This window comes from Leptidea sinapis, chromosome 26, assembly GCF_905404315.1.
Source record: "Leptidea sinapis chromosome 26, ilLepSina1.1, whole genome shotgun sequence".
Lineage (NCBI taxonomy): Eukaryota > Metazoa > Arthropoda > Insecta > Lepidoptera > Pieridae > Leptidea > Leptidea sinapis.
In genome coordinates, this window is record NC_066290.1 from 10,113,074 (window position 1) to 10,131,725 (window position 18,652).

The 18,652-nt window shown below is 38.3% G+C and overlaps 1 protein-coding gene across 1 annotated transcript; it reads right to left on the reverse strand.

Moving 5' to 3' along the window:
- Positions 1 to 1,410: 1,410 nt before the first annotated feature.
- On the reverse strand, positions 1,411 to 18,113 carry LOC126972450 (dynein regulatory complex subunit 3-like). Its single transcript, XM_050819227.1, has 9 exons — positions 17,970 to 18,113; positions 16,897 to 17,264; positions 15,860 to 16,032; positions 12,421 to 12,630; positions 10,602 to 10,742; positions 8,792 to 8,993; positions 8,001 to 8,186; positions 6,047 to 6,186; positions 1,411 to 1,599 (listed from the first exon to the last, which is right to left on the reverse strand). The coding sequence occupies exons 1-9, from the start codon at positions 18,067 to 18,069 to the stop codon at positions 1,455 to 1,457; spliced, it is 1,665 nt and encodes a 554-aa protein (XP_050675184.1). The 5' UTR covers positions 18,070 to 18,113; the 3' UTR covers positions 1,411 to 1,454.
- Between the last annotated feature and the right edge of the window lie 539 nt (positions 18,114 to 18,652).

Below are 18,652 nucleotides of genomic sequence, written 5' to 3' on the forward strand. Positions count from 1 at the left end.
ACCATCTAAGATTCCAGCCCACAAATTGACTCCAAACTGGTGCTGGAATCTATCTTCTCGTACAATACGTGGATTCACAACAGCCCATTCATGTAAATTATGAATGTTAAACACTCCAACTCTTTTAAAACACGATTCATCGCTCCATAATATTGAATTGAAAAATAGTGGATCTTGTCGGCATCGGCGAAGCATCTCTGCACAAAAATCTATCCTCCGTTGATAATCAGCAGGTAATAGTGCCTGCACTCGTTGAATATGATAAGGGTATAAACTGTTTCTTTTTAAAATGCGATGTACTGTTGTTTTTGCTATACCAGTACGTCTTGAAATACGACGAACACTCGTAGAAGGTTCTTCTGTCACTTCGGCCAGTATTTGAAGTTCATCGACTCTTCTAGGTCTTCCCACGTTGTTTGCAGCTCCGGGAATTCTGCCTTCTAAATACGCGTTATTTACACGGAGAAAAATTCGATGATCCGGATAGCGGTCGCGATTAGGATAGCGCTCACGATACGTACGGGCTGCTTGCCGAGCGTTTGCATTACACAGACCGTAAATAAAATACATCTCAGCATATTCACGAGGAGTATAGGTATTAGGCATTTTATAAAATCCGGGCAAACAGTATCCAAATCACAAAGACAAACAAGGTCCAATTCAAGCGTCAGTCACCAAAAAAAAGAGTCGTAATGGTAGCGAAGTAAAAAACACGTGTGCAGCTACGAGCTATGAGCAAGTCTCTGATGAAACTAAGAATAATTTGAAAAATTAGGGTGTGGGGATCATAGGCGTCGGCCAATAGGACCCCGTAAACGAAAAAGGTACCTGAGCGAGAAAGAGATAGCATATTGTGTTATCTCTCTCTCGATAACAAAATAATTCTCAGAATAGATAGCGCTTAAATGTTTCTCGCAATTGGAGTCTAAAATTGGTTATTAAGTTATTTTTTTTGTAAAATGTAATATTGTTATACCTTTTTGGAATCAGTATGAACTGCAGATGTTTTTTAAATAATGGTCCGCAAGGCTGTCATACATTTTTTTTGCACTAGCTTGCTTCAAACATCACGTTGCAAATTTAGTTATTTGATATTTGCGCATGTTTTGGTTTTTAATTTTTAATTTGGCAATATTTATTCACAAAAATGGATTTAATTGTGAAGACACATGTTTCCTCAGCCACCTTAAGTTAAGAAACAGGGCAAAATAAAAATAAAAAATATTTTTTTTCAACTTTTGTGTTGATAAGGGTAGAATTTTCAAAATAATGCTTAAAAAATCATATCTTTTGAACTACTGGCCCTAGAACAGTAAAATTTGGTGTTTTCGAGAGATGATGACCACCCCTATCACGGGTATCCCGTTGGTCCACTGATTACGGGACACCCTGTATATTAAAAAGCGAATGTTTATAAAATACTATATTATTATATATTTAGTATAAATACTACATTAAAATTCATCTGCCAGTAATGCCGCAGTTTCGGGGTCAACTGTCTCTGTCATACTCATCTGCATGTCAGTCCATTCTTCTCTTTGGTTGTCTATGAAGTAGTAGATCTCCAGAATTCTGTCGCGGTTCCGTTTTATTTCATTACTGCATAGAGAATTAATACTTATTATGTAACGTTTTAATTTATAACAAGCCATTGAACTATACATCGCTATTGAAAAAAATCTCCATTCTCAATAATTATTTTTTATTTTATAATTCAACTTGATATTTAATTTATATTATTTATTTATGGAAAAGGAGTACAAACGAGCACAAGATTGGATTTAAATAAAATATATTAAAGGCTTAAGTATTTATTTATTATTGATGTTTGTTTTTTTTATGCTTTGAGTGAAACATCTGAAAAGTCTCTGATTAAAAATTCTCACTGAAAAGTATTGAAAAAAAAAAGTCGAATAAATCAATTATTGAAACGAAAAAGCGAGACGCTAAAGACACAAACGGGTAAACGTATCGGATTCAGACGGCGAGAGAATGAGATAGAATACATTAAGCTTGCTTCGTAGCGTCCCCCTATCGTCTACTAAGCATAGTTAAATTTACTAAGCATTGTCCAATATGTATGCGCCAATGGTGGGTGCTAAAAGTTATAACAATTAATATTAACGGTTACCCGGTTAATAATAACCTTAACAAAACATTGTTAAGGTTAAGTTTATTAACAAATAATAAATGCTCTGAGTGACTATGTTAACTTCGTAGTTAATGGGGATTTTTGTTAATGTCAGGTAAATATTTTTTGTTAGGACAGTTATTAAAGTCTGTATCAGTGTTATCTATCGAAAATTGTTGTCTTATTTGTAAGCAGATAAAGTCTCGTGTATAAAATAAATATTTATTTAAAAAGAGAAATATCGTCTCGCTTTATCGTTTCATCGAGTTTCAAATTACAACCATTCTAAAGAAGTTTCACTTTAAAACATGTTTACTTTCTCGTTCTTAATTAGACTGTTCGAGACTTATTCTTGCTTTTAAGCACGCGGGGTTTGTTGAGTCATTCAGAAACATTTTTTTATGGAAAAGGAGGACAAACGAGCGTATGGGTCACCTGGTTTTAAGTGATCACCGCCACCCACATTCTCTTGCAACATCGGAGGAATCACAGGAGCGTTGCCGGCCTTTATGAAAGGTATGCGCGCCTTTTTTGAAGATATCGATGTCGTATCGTCCCGGAAACACTGCACAAGGAAGTTCACAGCTTTGTAGTACGCGAAAGAAAGCTCCTTGAAAACCGCACTTTGGAGGAACGCCACACATCCGAATGGTGGGGATGATATCCTAACTTGAGGCGTGTCGTTTGAAAGGTGGTTTTCGGCGTCAAGAATCAGGTGAAACAGCTCTTCGGAATGCGGTAGAAGACACACAATCAAGCGACGTCTCTTAGCAACGCTAAATGATCCAGCCGATCACAGACCACTGGGTCCTGGGCTTTGCCTTCCAGATGGCCACGGAATTGGCAATCGCCCGAGATTTCGAGACCCAGTATTCCGATACTAGGCGAGGCTTTAAGGGAAGTGTTGCCGAAGAGCGGTGATCCTACAAATGGAGTTTTTTTAGTGGTAAACGCGCAAAATTGAGCCTTCTGGGGGTTAAATTGAACAAGTTTCAATTTACCCCATTCCGCAACCTTCTCAAGAGAGGAATCGATAGAAGACATAAGTTTCTCCCGGCACTGGACGACGATTTCCCAAGAGAGACCTGCATAGCCCATGTATAGGGCATCGCCCGTGTTGTCGTCTGCATAGCAATGTATGTTGGAGGTGTCCAACATAGCACTGATATGTAGATATGTAGTGTGGGAGATAGCACTAGCCTTGGGGCACTCCAGCATTCATGGGCTTGGGATTCGAGCAATTACCGTCGATAATGACCTGTTTGCTGCTCCAAGTGAAGAAGCTAGAGGCCACTTGCATAAGCTCTCGGAAAGCAAAAATGATGGAAGTTTTGAAGCGCCTTGTGCCATACACGATCAAAGGCCTTCGCTATATCCAGGTTAACTGCCAGCCCCCCCTGCTTTCGATAGCCACCCATCTATGTATTAGGTATACCAGAAGATCACCTGCCGACCGACCATGGCGAAAGCCGTACTGTCGGCGGTGCTTTTCCGTTGTCGTCAAGAGTCGAGTTGGAGGCAAAAAGAGCGCACAGGAGAGCGGCTTTCTCTTTTGCCGTATGGGACAGGGTGTCATTCCTCATGTGCAACGGTGGTAGGGACAGCTGGTTGAAGTTCCAGCTAAGAGCAGCTTTCGACAACGACCAGAATTTGCGTGTTCCCATCGGGCAACTGGATAGTTAAGAAATTTGGAGGCACGGTTATATTTCCTCTTTAGAACTTTGCAGTTCGGATCCTTCGAGCCCAGCGCCGCAACCCCAATTCGACCCCCTTTTTTGCAGTCAGATACTGATTTAACTGACGCATCGAACCAGGGCTATGATCTGCCATCGATCGGTACTACAGAGCTTGTAATAAAAATATCCATGCTCTGTAGTATCACATCGGCTACTGCAATGGTGCTAACCTTGCTGAAACAAATCTTGCCCCAAGGGTAGGATGCAAAGATCCGTTTCTGCATTATCACTATGGGACCTGTAGATACACGCATAGATGCGGACGCGGTCCTCTTAATTTACACGGAGCCAGAGAGTAGAGAGGACCCTCAAAATTGACGAGACGGCGACAGGAGATATCCTCCCTAAAAACACGCATATGAGGCAAAAAATTGTGCTCAATTTTGTACCTGGGGTACGTTAAATCGCATTGTACCTGATGAGCCTACTCTACTGAATACATTAAGGTAATTTAATTTCAATATTAACATAAATCGTTAATTATACCCTCAGACCATAGATTACATCAATAATTACAAAATACTTCTTACACAAAAATAATGTCTATCAGATACTTAATAACTCGTAATAATGTTGTTAGGGGAGAAAGGAAATGACGCAACATCCTGTTTTAGATTTTTATCTAGACTGCTGGGATTGTACCAAAAATACAGAAAACATCTTTAGTTAATGCGCTTTCCAAACATATGTGACTTAAACAAAAATATAAAACCCATATCAAAATATATCATCGTAAAAAAACGTTCGAAACTTACTTTTCTCGATTTTCGAGTCCGCGGGGGAATTGATTGATAAACGAAATTTCCAACTCGCTAACGGTTTTAAGTTCCCGGCAATCGGCACTGTATCAAATCCCCTTGGTCTCCTACAACGTTCTTAAACTAATTGCTATGCACAGCAGTGCTTATGCCTTATTTAAACTGGCCTTTAACACTTACATTACAATGTTAATTATGGAATAAGTACTTAGCTATTTTGTATGCAGGTCAAAATATTTTACCCTACGTAATAATAATAAAAGCCATTTATTTCAATTTCAATTTATTGCAATATATATTAGGTGTTATATGATAGCTTCGTTAGTTAGTTTTGTGAGTTTAATTTGTATTTATTTTTTAATTAGTAGGAAACTACGGTGGGTTCAGGCTCCTCCAAAGATGCCTTTCTTTCTATGATTCATCGCTATTTGGCATCAGTTTGTGCCTGCCGTACGTTGAATATTATCGTTCCACCGATTCAGTGGGCCATTGACTCAATGTATTGGTTGCTTCAGATATTAATCTTAGTTTCGAGTGATATATTATTTTGTCTAGTTTTTTAATTTTGGCCATGCTTCACTCCACGTAAAAATTTCAACTTACATAGTAATTGCAACACTAACACCATAAGAGCGGGATGTGAGCTAAAGAGAGAAGAAAACACAATAGACTCGGCCAATTTCAATCGCAATTCACAGTGATTCGCACTGGACGATCGCCCGTATCGAGAGTCGAGATTGTCAATTTGGCAGTGAAATTTGTCCAAGACAAAAAGACGAAATTGTACGAGAAGTTTTAAATCGTTTTTGTAAAGAACCGCGCAGATTGCTCTTTAAGTAATAAAGCTATTTCAAAAAATTTTTAAAAATTTTACCTCACCTCCACCGCAACTAATTTGAGACACATGTTCAAAATAAATACTTATTTTTTATATTTCAACCTCACAGAACAGATAAAAAACTGTTCTGTGGTCTACCTCGTATTCTGTGTACCATAGCTATTAAAATCTAGATTGAGGCTGGTATCGGAAAATTTATAAATACATCGGAAGTTACAGAAGAAGTCAAAAAATTACATAAAAGTACGTTTTACTATAAGTACAACAGTTAGGAAGAATTGAGTTTTTTATTATTATTTATGGTATTTGTATTACAAAACATTTCAAATACGATTCGACTTAGGTACTTGAGTTAGTTTAAAAAAAAGAAAATAAGTCATAAAAAACTACAAAAAAGTATTGATCAATCAATCTATACACTGTAAATAAAAAGACATTATTAATATTTCTACAAAAATGTAAATTATTTTAGTTTAGGGAAACGAACGACCCGACCCACGAACCTCCAACAAGCGATGTAGGTAATCCCTGATATTGATAGCTGTGAGAGTTTATTTTACGGAACTCGTAACTAAAAACTTACTCATTAGCGCCCTGTACCAGCTCATCTCGCCAATTGTTAGCACGGGTCGTTAGACGGTCTTCTCGGTCGTCAATGAACCTCATGTGATTGTCCGAGGACTGGGCAACCAAGTTCATCATCAGATCACGGTCCATCATTATCTGTATAGAGGAGAATGTTAAGTCAGAAACATTTAAGTATCAATTTTATTAATTAATCTTAAATTCTTCCTAAAAATGGTAAAATGTAACATTTATATCAGGGCATTGAAACAATAATTATATAAAATTCAACTAAAATAGTGTAAAAAAAATATATTTCATTATTAAAAAAGCGTGGGGTGTAGAAGAATTATTATTTTGATAATATCTTAAAAAGCATCCCACGCTTTTTTATAATGAAATATATTCTTTTACAATATTTTATATTTATTAAAATTTATTTTCAATTTTTTAGTGAATTTTATATAAAGCGTGTTTTTTTAAATATTTCCGAATAAAAGTATTTTAGTTATATTGAAAGATCACTTAATTCAGTTAGCCGGAGATCACCGCATTAATAACTTATAATGGAAACAGATTATTAACTAACAGATCACTTAAACAGCGCCATCTTTTCGTAAATAAAAACATTACTTCATCATTATACAGAATCATTTGTACGCGTACGTTCCATGATATCATTTCATAATTGCCTTCAGAGTTTATTAAAATGCTGCTAGATGGCGTGAAATACAAATTCACCGCCATCTATTCGCTTCTATAATTTTGTGGAACTGTGTTGAGATGTCGCGCGGTTCCTTTGAAGTCTACAATAAATTACTAAATGGCGCTTATTAGTGATTTATTTATTTAAATATAAATAAATTGGTAAAAATCTTATTTTGAAAATTGAATAATGGAATAATCTTATCAAATAAGAGTATTGTCGTCGATCCTCGATAAATCTACAAAGTTTGAATGAAATCTGTCCGTTTACAGTGGGTCAAAATCGCGTCTAAAGGAGTCAGTTACAAATATACATACAATCAAACATGCAAGTAAAGCTTATATAAATCGTGTAAAATTAGAGCGTCTATTTGCAATGTAAAATCAGCTATGCTAAATACATTTTATACAGGACTTATACCAGAAACCGATCTCTTTCCCATAACGTCGAAATAGCTGGACTGATTTCTTTTGACTGTCATTTACAGATAGCTCATGTTATATGGAGTAAGTAACTTAAGCTGGCAAAGAAAATAATGTTAACACCAGGAACAAACATAATAAATCCCCACGATTCGCACTATTGTCAAAGAATATTTAAGTACTATCGTGTCAAGCCCTTACATATAGAAGAAAAGAAACTCAAATAGAAGAAAGCACAAAAATATAAAAAATAAAAACAGGGACATGAATGTCACCTCAGGCTTGAGAGTGATGAAGTTAGACATTGGCAATGAATGTAAAGACCAAAACCAAATGAAATCACTTTATCCACTTTGGTAAACCCTTTTACGATCACTTCGGAAATGGTTGAGGTAAATGAGGAGAATTGGCAACGAAGTCAGTGTCAATCTTTATGAAATATGAAATTTTATCCAACACACAATTTTGATTTGATTTATGTGACAAAAAATGACGAACCGTTCACCTAATGGTACGTCACACAACGTGCCTATTACAATGCAGCACCACGCAGGATTATTGATTGATTTCAAAATTTTATTCAATTTATTATTAAGCTTGCTAAATAATAATGCTGGCCTTTCACGGAAAACCCACATTGCTGGCATTGTGTGCTAAGAAAGGCTGACTAGCACAGGAAGGAGCACCTGTAAAGCTATTATGGTTACTCTCCGCTTATAGCAACTAAGTATATCGGAAGTGAAGGAAAATCTTACTTCACCACACTCTAAATATTACAAAGGGTTCTCCCCTTTATACAAATTAAATAAAAATTGTCGAGGATAATTAAAATAAAGAGAACATACTTCAAAGAGCGCAGGCGGGGCATCTCCCAGCATAACTTTATTCCCTAATAGTTTCGAGAGTGTCTCGAACTGTCGCATTGACCATATCCCTTCGTGCTCACGCCACGCTCCGAATGCATTTCTGGAAGCCTCCAGAAGTTTTGTTATCATCTCTGTCAAGTTCACCGCAAATTGTACTCGGGACTCCTGAACATCCAAAAAATTTAATTGAAAAATAATAAAATAAGTAATTTTTTATATACTTTTCCATTATCCAGAAATGCTCTTATAAAGCATGAAAGGATAATAATAAAATCATAAATAAAATAAAAGACCTTTTTGTAACGAGATTAAATAATTTGTGAATATTCACGAATACCCGATGCGATTAGCTGTTTCGTTTATACTTTATGTTATGATGTGATTATAAATAAAACATGTCAATTGTCCCTCTCGTCTGTCTTTTCCATTAACGCTTAAAAGGCTTATTAAAAATAATGGAAAATCGCGTAATCCCTTGTGGACAGCAGCTAATAACTATTATTTTCCCTAACTCTTGCACTAAGATAAACTTGAGATGTCAAAGGCCTTGCCTAGGTCTTGGAAGAATAAGGTTTGAATAAACTTTATCATATAGATGACAATAAAATCACCCGTAGCCTTAGTGAAGATATTTTTGCAAAAGTCCTGTCCGTTGGATAAACTGTAACATTTAATTATAAAATAAAATTTTACTAAGGTGAATATCTATAATTTAATATGGATCCTATCCTTCCTGGCTAAATGCTAAAAACAACTTTTCTTGCGTATACCTCACATTGTTCATATAACTGCATTTCAATCGTCATCAACTTCTTCCATAGGTCATAGACAATATCGTTAAAACTTTCTCCCGCGTCGATAATATTTGTCTCCATTTGCTCTAAGGTCGCTTGCTTAGCTGTCACTTTACCGATTATTTCGTTCATCTGGTCCATCAGTGGTTTCTTCTTTTCTTGAAATTCATCCACGACACTGAAAAAGTAATTATTTATCATCGAGGTACCTTCAAAAAAAGCGCGTACACCTTCCTTAAAGGCCGGCAACGCTCTTGTGATTCCTCTGGTGTTGCAAGAGAATGTGGGCGGCGGTGACCCGTACGCTTGTTTGTCCTCCTATTCCATAAAAAAAAGAGGTAAGAAGAACTCCATACTAAAGAAGACATATCACGTTGATTGTTTGTAACATTGGAGTTGTAGTCCAGGAGTACCAGTTGTAGTCAACTCACTTAGTCTATGTTAAACGTTTATAGCAACAACACGCATTTCAGTGCTAGGTTTTGTTTTATATGTCTTTGTTTGTATTGAGTAACTGTCGAAATGCAAGTAAAAGTCAAGGAGTGATCTTCACCGCTAAGCACAAAACACTAGTATTTATTATTATTAAAATTTATTAATTTATTATTAAAATTTATAAAACACGCTTATTTTAACTGTCATCGATAACTTTCGTATAACTATTGTATGAATGTGAATGTCAAAGTTCTCGGCCCACTGTCATCAAGTAGCGCCCTATAATTAATTGTTCGGAATGTCTTCGATAGTAAGTACTCGTACTACACAATATTTTTAGTTATCTATTTACCTGCCAGATATACTACCATTTTTATGCATTTACGGTTCGTTTAATGGTTGACCATTATAATCCAATCTCGAACTTTTTTCCGTGCACCACCATATACGGAAGGAATTTTTTCCAGTGATGATGAAGTTAATATACCTACCTAATATGAGATGCGTATTAAATCATAAACCAATGTAAACGGTAATCTCTCGTTATCCATTGATATTCCTCTGGCATGGTTATGGCTGCGTAGATGACCAACAGTCATTTAAAGAAAAGCAACTATATTTCTTTAATTTCGGTAAAATCAAATGCTGGATTATAACAAGAAAGTACTTATTCTGGTAAGATGATTACTAATTTTATTACTTTATTTTATTAATGACTAGCTGTGGCCGCGACCTCATTCTTGCAAATTAGAGAGTATTAATTGTATTAATGCTTATTTTGATATACCTAAGCATGCAAACAAAAACATAAACATAATCTCCGTGGACCGATTTTAATCAAATCAGCCCAAATATTATTCGTGAATGTTTCATGTCTGTCTGTCCAGTAACTAGTTCCAGAAATAAGCGTGTACAAAAAACAGCCAGAAAAACCGATAGTTTCTTTAATATTCTTCGTCTAACACTCCCTTCATCGGTTTATAGAAAACATATCCAATGTACGGACATGTCGACTCTACACTTTTATTATAATTAAATGAAATATTATTTAAATAACTAAAATGAATGTCATTATAACTGAATTGAAACATTAAAATTATTTCATAAATTAACATAATTTTTCTATCCCGCCATTTCTTTGAAATTCAATATCAAATCGAAATATTCTTATTCAATAGTTATTAGAAGCTAACAGCTAAAATATATAAGGCGTAAGAAACTAAGCATTACAATTAAATTTCTTCGTAACATAGCCTGTGGCGATCGATTTATAACTTTTATTAATATGTTCTTTACGGCGTATGATTGAGCCTTGTCCGTTTTTTCAATATATATATCTACATTAACTTACACTTTACTTCTCTTGACACTATCCTCTAATGCATTGTCTACGAGATCCTTAAAAAGTTTCACTTCATTTTGTCTGGCATTATACGCTTCTTGAGCAAATTCGACCAGACCAGACATCGTTTCAACGTATAATTCTTTATATCTGCAAAACATCACATCTTATGATCTTACGCTAGTTAGTAACAAATATCAAAATCAAAATGCTTTGTAAAAAATAATATTATGTCATTAAAAATAGCTGGTACTACTGTCGTAACAGCACTTTAATACTGTTTGGTTATTAATATTATTATTTGAAGAGGGTGGCTATTTGTCTAGTCTTAACGAGTCCTAGTAACACCACGTCCAAAATTGAACTATTGTGTTCGCCACTCATACTTATAACTCATCGTCATGAAGATACTGCCTTCACGAACCGCAGTATCTTCTTGACGCGAATATTACCAACAGCACCTGGAGCAGGGTGTAGTCACCTAAACTGCAAGTTTTATCGTTTTTGATTCCGACCACACTTAGGTGCTTATTTAGGCGCCAGTGCCCAGTTAGCATCCTGGTTAGTATGCATAGATTTTTTCTGTTCAATGATAGGGCTTCATTCGCGTATCAACTGTTGAATGCCGTTATCAGTGCTTTGGAATGGCTTAAACCTGTTGAGTTGTTCCAGCGTTTAAGTGCTTCTTGTTGACATTGGTTTCTCAGGATGTGTCGGATGGCGCTCTTAGGCAGTCCACAAATATGTTCCGGATCATATTGCACTGCTTTAGCTCCAGCTCTTGCGAGCTCATCGGCCATTGATGATTCCGGCATGTTCTGGGACCCATCTGAGAATCATTCTGTTCTTCATTCCTAATGAGTTCAAGCATTCAATGCAATTTTTGACTAGTTTTGACGCCGTCAAGTCAGCGTCTAAAGCCAACAATCCTGCCTGACTGTCAGACTGAATGTATATGTTTTGTTTGAAGTAGCCTTTTTGAATATTGGTTTCCGAGCATTCTAAAATACGGGCTTGGCGTATACTCTGCTTAAATATGGAGGCAAAACTGCCCCAGGTTTGTACTGAATTCAAACCTGAGGCGTTCTCCATAGACCCCACAGCCAACTTCATTTTCCATTATGGACCCATCGGTGAGCCATACGAGGTTCCCGTCCTTCTAAGAAACTTTGTTGTTCATCCAGTCGTCACTAGAAGGTAGTTCCACAATATAGTGTTTGACAGTTATTAACTGTGGAGTTATATATTAGGTAACATGCCTAATATGTGGTCTCGCAAAACTGAGTCTTTTAAAGTCCTAAGCTTTTGTGACATCCAGTTTCATGACCCCCTCTGGGCGATCGCCCTCAGCATGCTCACTTTCGCCTCTTGCTGTATGAACAGTGGAAGAGGCAGTAGGCTAGGCATCACCTCAATGGATCAATCATCACCAGGAGTAGACGTCATGGCCCCGGTTACCAACACACAGGCAAGATTCGACAGGCTATTTAAATGTTTGGTTATGTAGGTACGCCGTTATTTTTTTAGGTTCTTTTTGATATTTTCATTTAATCGAATACCCGAAATCATTTGTTAAAGAATGTGTGATTTCTTGTTGAAAAAAACTAAAAACGTCCTAATACTCACCCATAACATTAGAGAATTTCTCATAGATTACATCTGGAAACATAACCCTCTAAATAAAGCAAAATCCAAATCAGTCCACAAACAACGGAGTTGTGAAGTCCGTTATTTTTTTTAATCAGTTTAAAATGAACCCGCTTGTACATTAATATATAAAGCTACATAATAGGCTAAATACGTATAAAAAATATTTGAAATATCTAACTGTTCATAGAAGCCCAACAGTTCTCCACCGAGCTGCAATAGCAGAGCGCCATCCGGGTCCTTCTCGAACATCGACTCAAGTAACTCCGGCCCACTCAGATATTCGACAAACGAAAGCGCGTAGAACTCCACTTTGGCATCATATTCTTCTTTTGCTAGTCTTGCAATCTCTGACTTATCATCTGCCTCATCCAATCGATGAAGCAATCCACTGCAAATTAATTCCTCTGTAATTTATTAAAAGACTCCTAAAATAAATTGAAGAAAAAACAAGTTTCAGGGTCTACTGGTATTCGCTAGATCATTGCCACCAGAACTACCCTGTGAAGCACTCCACAACTCCAGATGCAGTGCATTTAATCAGGTCAATTATCTCTTCGCCTTTAAGGACCTTTTTTTATGGAATAGGAGGACAAACGAGCGTACGGGTCACCTGGTGTTAAGTGATCACCGCCGCCCACATTCTCTTGCAACACCAGAGGAATCACAAGAGCGTTGCCGGCCTTTAAGGAAGGCCGTCGTATCGTCCCAGAAACACCTCACAAGGAAGCTCATTCCACAGCTTTGTAGTATGAGGAAGAAAGGTTCTTTAAAAACACACTGGTGGAGGATCGCCACACATCCAGATGGTGGGGATGATATCCTAACTTGTGGCGTGTCGTGCGAAGGTCCAATTGGGCAGTAGAAATCAGGTTAAACAGCTCTTCGGAACACTCCCCGTGATAAATTCGGTAGAAGACACACAATGAAGCAACGTCTCTACGCAACGTCAAGTGATCCAAGCGTTCACAGAGCACTGGGTCCCCAACAATTCTAGCTGCTCTGCGTTGCACGCAGTCAAATGGATCGAGCTGATACTGGGGTGCGCCAGACCAGAGATGACAGTAATACTCCATGTGTGGCCGGGGGCCGGCTTGAAGTATTGCCGTGCTCTATTAATGACGCCCAGCTTCTTCGAAGCCAATTTTTCTTTGCCCTCCAGATGGCCAGTGGAAGTGTTGTCGAAGTGCGGTGATACGACAAATGGGGTTATTTTAGTGGTAAACGCTCAAACTTGAGTCTTCTGGGGGTTAATTCAATTTACCCCATTCCGCGACCTTCTCGAGAGAGGACTCGATAGAAGACACAAGTTTCTCCCAGCACTGGTCGGCGATTTCCCGAGAGAGACCTGCATGGCCCGTGTATAAGGCATCACCAGTGCTGTCGTCTGCATAGCAATGTATGTTAGAGGTGTCCAACATATCCTTGATATGTAGAAGAAACACCGTGGGAGATTGCACAGAGCCTTGGGGCACTCCAGCGTTCACGGGCTTGGGATTCAAGCAATAACCGTCGACAACGACCTGTATGCTGCGCCCAGTGAGGAAGCTGGAGGTCCACTTGTACAAGCTCTCGGGAAGCCCAAATGATGGTAGTTTTGAGAGGAGCGCCTTGTGCCATACACGATCAAAGGCCTTCGCTATATCCAGGCTAACTGCCAGACCTTCTCCCTTGCTTTCAATAGCCGCCGCCCATTTATGTGTTAAATTAAGCCGTACTGCCGGTCATTGATCAACAGTTTACCCTCAAGGTATACCAAGAGCTGGCGGTTAATTGTGCTCTCCATGATTTTGGAGAGCGGAGAGGTAATAGCGATAGGTCTGTAGTTTGCCGGATCCAAACTGTCTCCTTTTTTGGATCGGATGGACAAGGGCTGACTTCGATGAGTCAGGGACTACGGCTTTTGAATAAGAGTGCCGAAATAAACGTGTTAGCACCGGAGTCAACTCAGGGGCTCACGTTCTAAGCACGATTTGAGAAATGCCATCCGGCCCGCTCGACTGACGTCCATCGAAAACAGAGCTCACCGAACAGTTTTCTGTCTGAACTGTACTTCAGGCATGGAGTTCTGACACCGCGGGATGGTCGGCAGTGTTTTTCCCTTGTCGTCAAGAGTCGAGTTGGAGGCAAAAGGAGTGCAAAGGAGATCGGCTTTCTCTTTTGCCGTATGGGCCAGGGTGTCGTTCCTCATGTGCAACAGCGGCATGGACGGCTGGTTGAAGTTACCAAGAGCAGCTTTCGACAACGACCAGAACTTGCGTGTTCCGGTCGGGTAACTGGAAAGCTCCTCGCCGAATTTGACGACGTGCTTCGACTACGCTCGGGCGATTTGCCGCTAAAAAATCTGGAGGCATGGTTATATTTCCTCTTTAGAACTTTGCAGATCGGATCCTTTGAGCCCAGCACCGCAACCCAAGTTCGATACGCCTGCTTTTTGCAGTCAGATGCTGCTTAAACTGACGCATCGAACCAGGGCTGTGATCTGCCACCGATCGGTACTGCCGATAGCTTGGTATAAAAATATCCATGCCCTGCAGTATCACATCGGCTATTGCAACGGCGCAGGTACTAGGATCATCCGATGGAAAACAAACCAAGGGTAGGATGTAAAAAAGGAACGCATCCTATCCCAATCTGCTGACCTGTAGTGCCAAACGCGGCAGTTAGCTGGTGGTCTGCGACGTTGGCGTCGGACAGTCGGACGTCCCGAGAGGGGCGTCGACAGAGACCTGGTAACTATCGGGATGTGTAGTCAGCAGAAGATCTAATAAGGACGGGATTTGGCTATCCATATCCGGGAGCCGCGTTTGCGATTCAACCAATTAGGACAGACCATACGCCAATGCAAAATTATGCACAGATCGCCCTGCGTAGTCTGTGGTACGTGATCCAAACCATTCGGCATTGTGCCCGTTGAAATCACCCAAGACTACATTTCAGCGGAGGGGATCTGTGCAAGCACGTCATCAAATGCCGCTTGAACGCGGCAATGAAATGAGGTGAGTTTCCGCGTTACCACTATGGGACCTGTAAACACACGCATAGATGCGGACGCGGTCCTCTAAATCTACGCGGAGCCAGAGAGTAAACAGGTCCCTGCCCTCAAAATTGCCTCCGGTCCTCGACTCTAACCTATGCATAACATAGCGGCACTAGGCCGCTACTTCGAGCCGGTATTCTGTGCGTGTGTGGTAAGTAACCCGGACGAGTCTGGCCCGATTGTGCTGACGTCAAAAGACGGCAGCGTGACTCTCCCACTATCAGAAAGCCCGTTGTTGCCTCTTACGACACCCTTGGGCCTGGGACTACCATATTCTCTTTACGCCCCGGGGAAGCACAGACCTTGTCAATAATTTACTATTTCTACCTATTACGGAACGAAAGAACTGATACAAACTAGTGGCGAAAGATGATAAGCTATCAAAACTTAGCTATCACATCAATCAAATGTTTTTATCAGAATAAGTGGTTTTTCATAAGCTTAATGCAAAAGGGTGGATGGAGCTCATTTAAAATTCCTTCCATTTTCATATAAGATGTTTTATATTGTAAAATATCCTTTTTTTTTCATTCAGAATATTTTAAAAAGCATTACAGTAGGCACTTATGCAGTATCTTACCGGAATAATACTGCTCCATTTTCTCTCTCCTCGTCTGTTATAAGTTTATAATCTAAGTAGCTTACTCGAACCAAAGCTGATTTGAGAAACGCGTTTGTCATTGGATCGTCACAACATGGGTTACCTTTAAAGCTGACGGAACGAAGAAAACGAAATTGCCGTAAGTATGCCATCTGTAATGAGTTATTTTTATAATTAGCTAAATTATTAAATAATAAAGAAATTTCCCAACGGCAAAGAATATATAAGCATAATAGTACAAGTAACGTAACGGGCGCGTAATTATATTTTGTATTGCTATGTTGGGTTTTATACTAAAAATCGGTCGGTAATAAAAAAAAATTGTAAGCTCTCTTCCATGGGAATGAGAAATATAATACCGTTCGCATGTCCATGGCATATGAAATGCGCGTACACCCAACTCACAAGGCTGGCAATGCTCTTGTGCATTAGTGTAGAGCTAGCGGTTTTTTCTAGTGGGGCAGCCCATCAGCTGAATTATCCATTTTGAGGTCCGTATTCTAGAAGGTGTCTCAATTCATAATTCGCGAATAAATGTGTCTTATCTGTCACTGTCTCATAACTGTGCATCTAAGAGGCAACATTCTCTTGAAGATGGATTACGTATTTAGATGTCTTTTGAAATAAGGATAGTAACTGTGACAGGGATAAGAGACCATTTGAATAACAATGATGTTGAATATCTTAATTTAGGGAGTAATGGTATGGAGGCTTATATTAGACGATTTTTCAAGAATTTAAGAAGAGCTAAACCGATCTGCTGAAGAAAGTGTGGCTCCCACTTACTATCGGGTGACCCGCAAACTCGTTAGTACTAGAATAATTATTATTCCTGGTCAGATGGATGACTAAATATAGAGTATAATTGGCATTAACGTGCAAGATCCGAATTAGGCAGGACGCATGTATTCCTTCAGCTGTCGCTAAGGGTTAGGAGATATACTGAACCAATTTTCAGAATAACCATTTCACAATAATCGTTCCTAAGCCTAAGTCTTCATTAGAGTCAATTTTACCTCTTTGTAGTCTTCTATGAGATTATCACCAATACTAAAGACGAGAAGTTTTTCTAATGTTTCCATATTCTCCAACTTCCTGATTTTGTTGTGAAACAACGTCAATATTTCTATGTTAACCAGAGCTTCAAGGTTTTCAATTTTCTCTATTTTGTTGAAAGATAAATCTAGTTCATTAAGACCTGTTAACTGTTCCAAATTTTCGATCTTTTCAATTAAATTGTGAGCCAGTGTAAGTTTGCGAAGTGATTTAAGCATCCAAAGGTGATCAATTCTCAGTATGTTTTGAAACTCTAATCTAACTATTGGTGCTTCGTCTAAGTGAACTCCTTCTTCAGCGAATAGTCTTCCAGCTTCCTCGGTTGGACCTTAATTTAAACAATTATTATCACACAATGATAAGTAATTCGCTCTGTTCGCAATGTAGGTGAACTCAAAACTCTTAAAATCCCAAAATTTTAATAGCATCACTTTTACGACGAAGTATAAACTTAAAATAATGATGGTTATGAATCATCTCAGTAGAAAAATGAAGCGCTTTAGTGCCGCCGAAAATCTTTCCACTTTTATAAAAGTCTTAGTAATGAGACTAATAACTAAGATATGCTAATTTTAATAAGTATGAGATAAATTACATTTCAAAATGCATTAAACCTTTTATGAAATTTGAACAAACAAGAGAAATATGCGCAAAGTAACAAACGGGGCGATAAAACTCCGAGGAAACAAAATATAGTATCTAGGTATTATTATGATGATGACATCATATCATTTCCGCACCAAAAAGTGTGGCGCCACCAGTATAGTCGACATTATACGAGTGCAATAGTCTCAGAATCGCTTTCGAGATTTATATTTCGTCTATCCGAATGCGCCTACAGTTCATGATATCAGCTGCAGCGAGCATGTATAGATGATCTTTACAAGAAGTGACTATGTTCATGTGTTAGCTAAGAAAAAAACATCGGATAAACATGTCACAAAGTTAAAGTTTTCTTTATAAGTAACAATAATTTTTCGTTTTCAGAACGACAGGATTACCAGACGTTCAGAGGCTTAGTATACTAACATACCATATTCAAGTATGCATCTCGTTATCATTGCATTGTCAATTACACCTGGTTCAATTTCGGGGTGTATAATAAATGTATTCAATGATTTATTTTCACTCATTTTGGTTCTCTGCCACTAAAATAAATATTTTGTTGTTGTTGTTATTTAAAACAAGTTGATTATGGCGTTGCTATGAGCCCAAAGCCACAGATTAGATCTTGTTATTTCATATACCTACCTACCTACCTACTTACGAATGAGGAGTCCATTTACATTATTCCAGTCGAGTCCTTTAGTATAACAGAACTGGAATGGCCAGAACTGGTGATATTGTAATGGTAGGGGAGCCCAAGCGGGGATTTCGGGATTTACTAAAGCGCGGCAGATTAATATACAGGGGGATACCTTGTACCCGATTAAGTACCTCCACCAAACATGAGGCCCATATATAAGGCAGCCCGTGAAGGATACAGGATCAGATTAGTAAAAAAAAATTGACCATCAGAAATTCTCGAGCGCGTCAGATTGAGGTAGGATGAGTTAATTACATCCTAAAAAGTGTACATTCCACTAATCTGACAATTTGAGAGTAACGTAAAGAAAGGGGAGGGCAGCAAAGTTGTAAAAAAAAACGTCATCTCGACATTCTCGAGCGTAGCTAAATTTTTTTTTATTTTGAAGGAAATAATTTAAGAATAATAAA

Excerpts from the sequence above, each read along its gene's own strand:
- LOC126972450 (XM_050819227.1), bottom strand. The coding sequence starts at position 18,069 with ATGAGTGAAAATAAATCATTGAATACATTTATTATACACCCCGAAATT. Across the intron at positions 12,631-15,859 it reads AATGGAGCAGTATTATTCCG|TGGATTGCTTCATCGATTGG; the intron begins GTAAGATACTGC and ends ATTAATTTGCAG. Across the intron at positions 10,743-12,420 it reads CTGTTGGGCTTCTATGAACA|ATATAAAGAATTATACGTTG; the intron begins GTTAGATATTTC and ends GATGTTTTGCAG.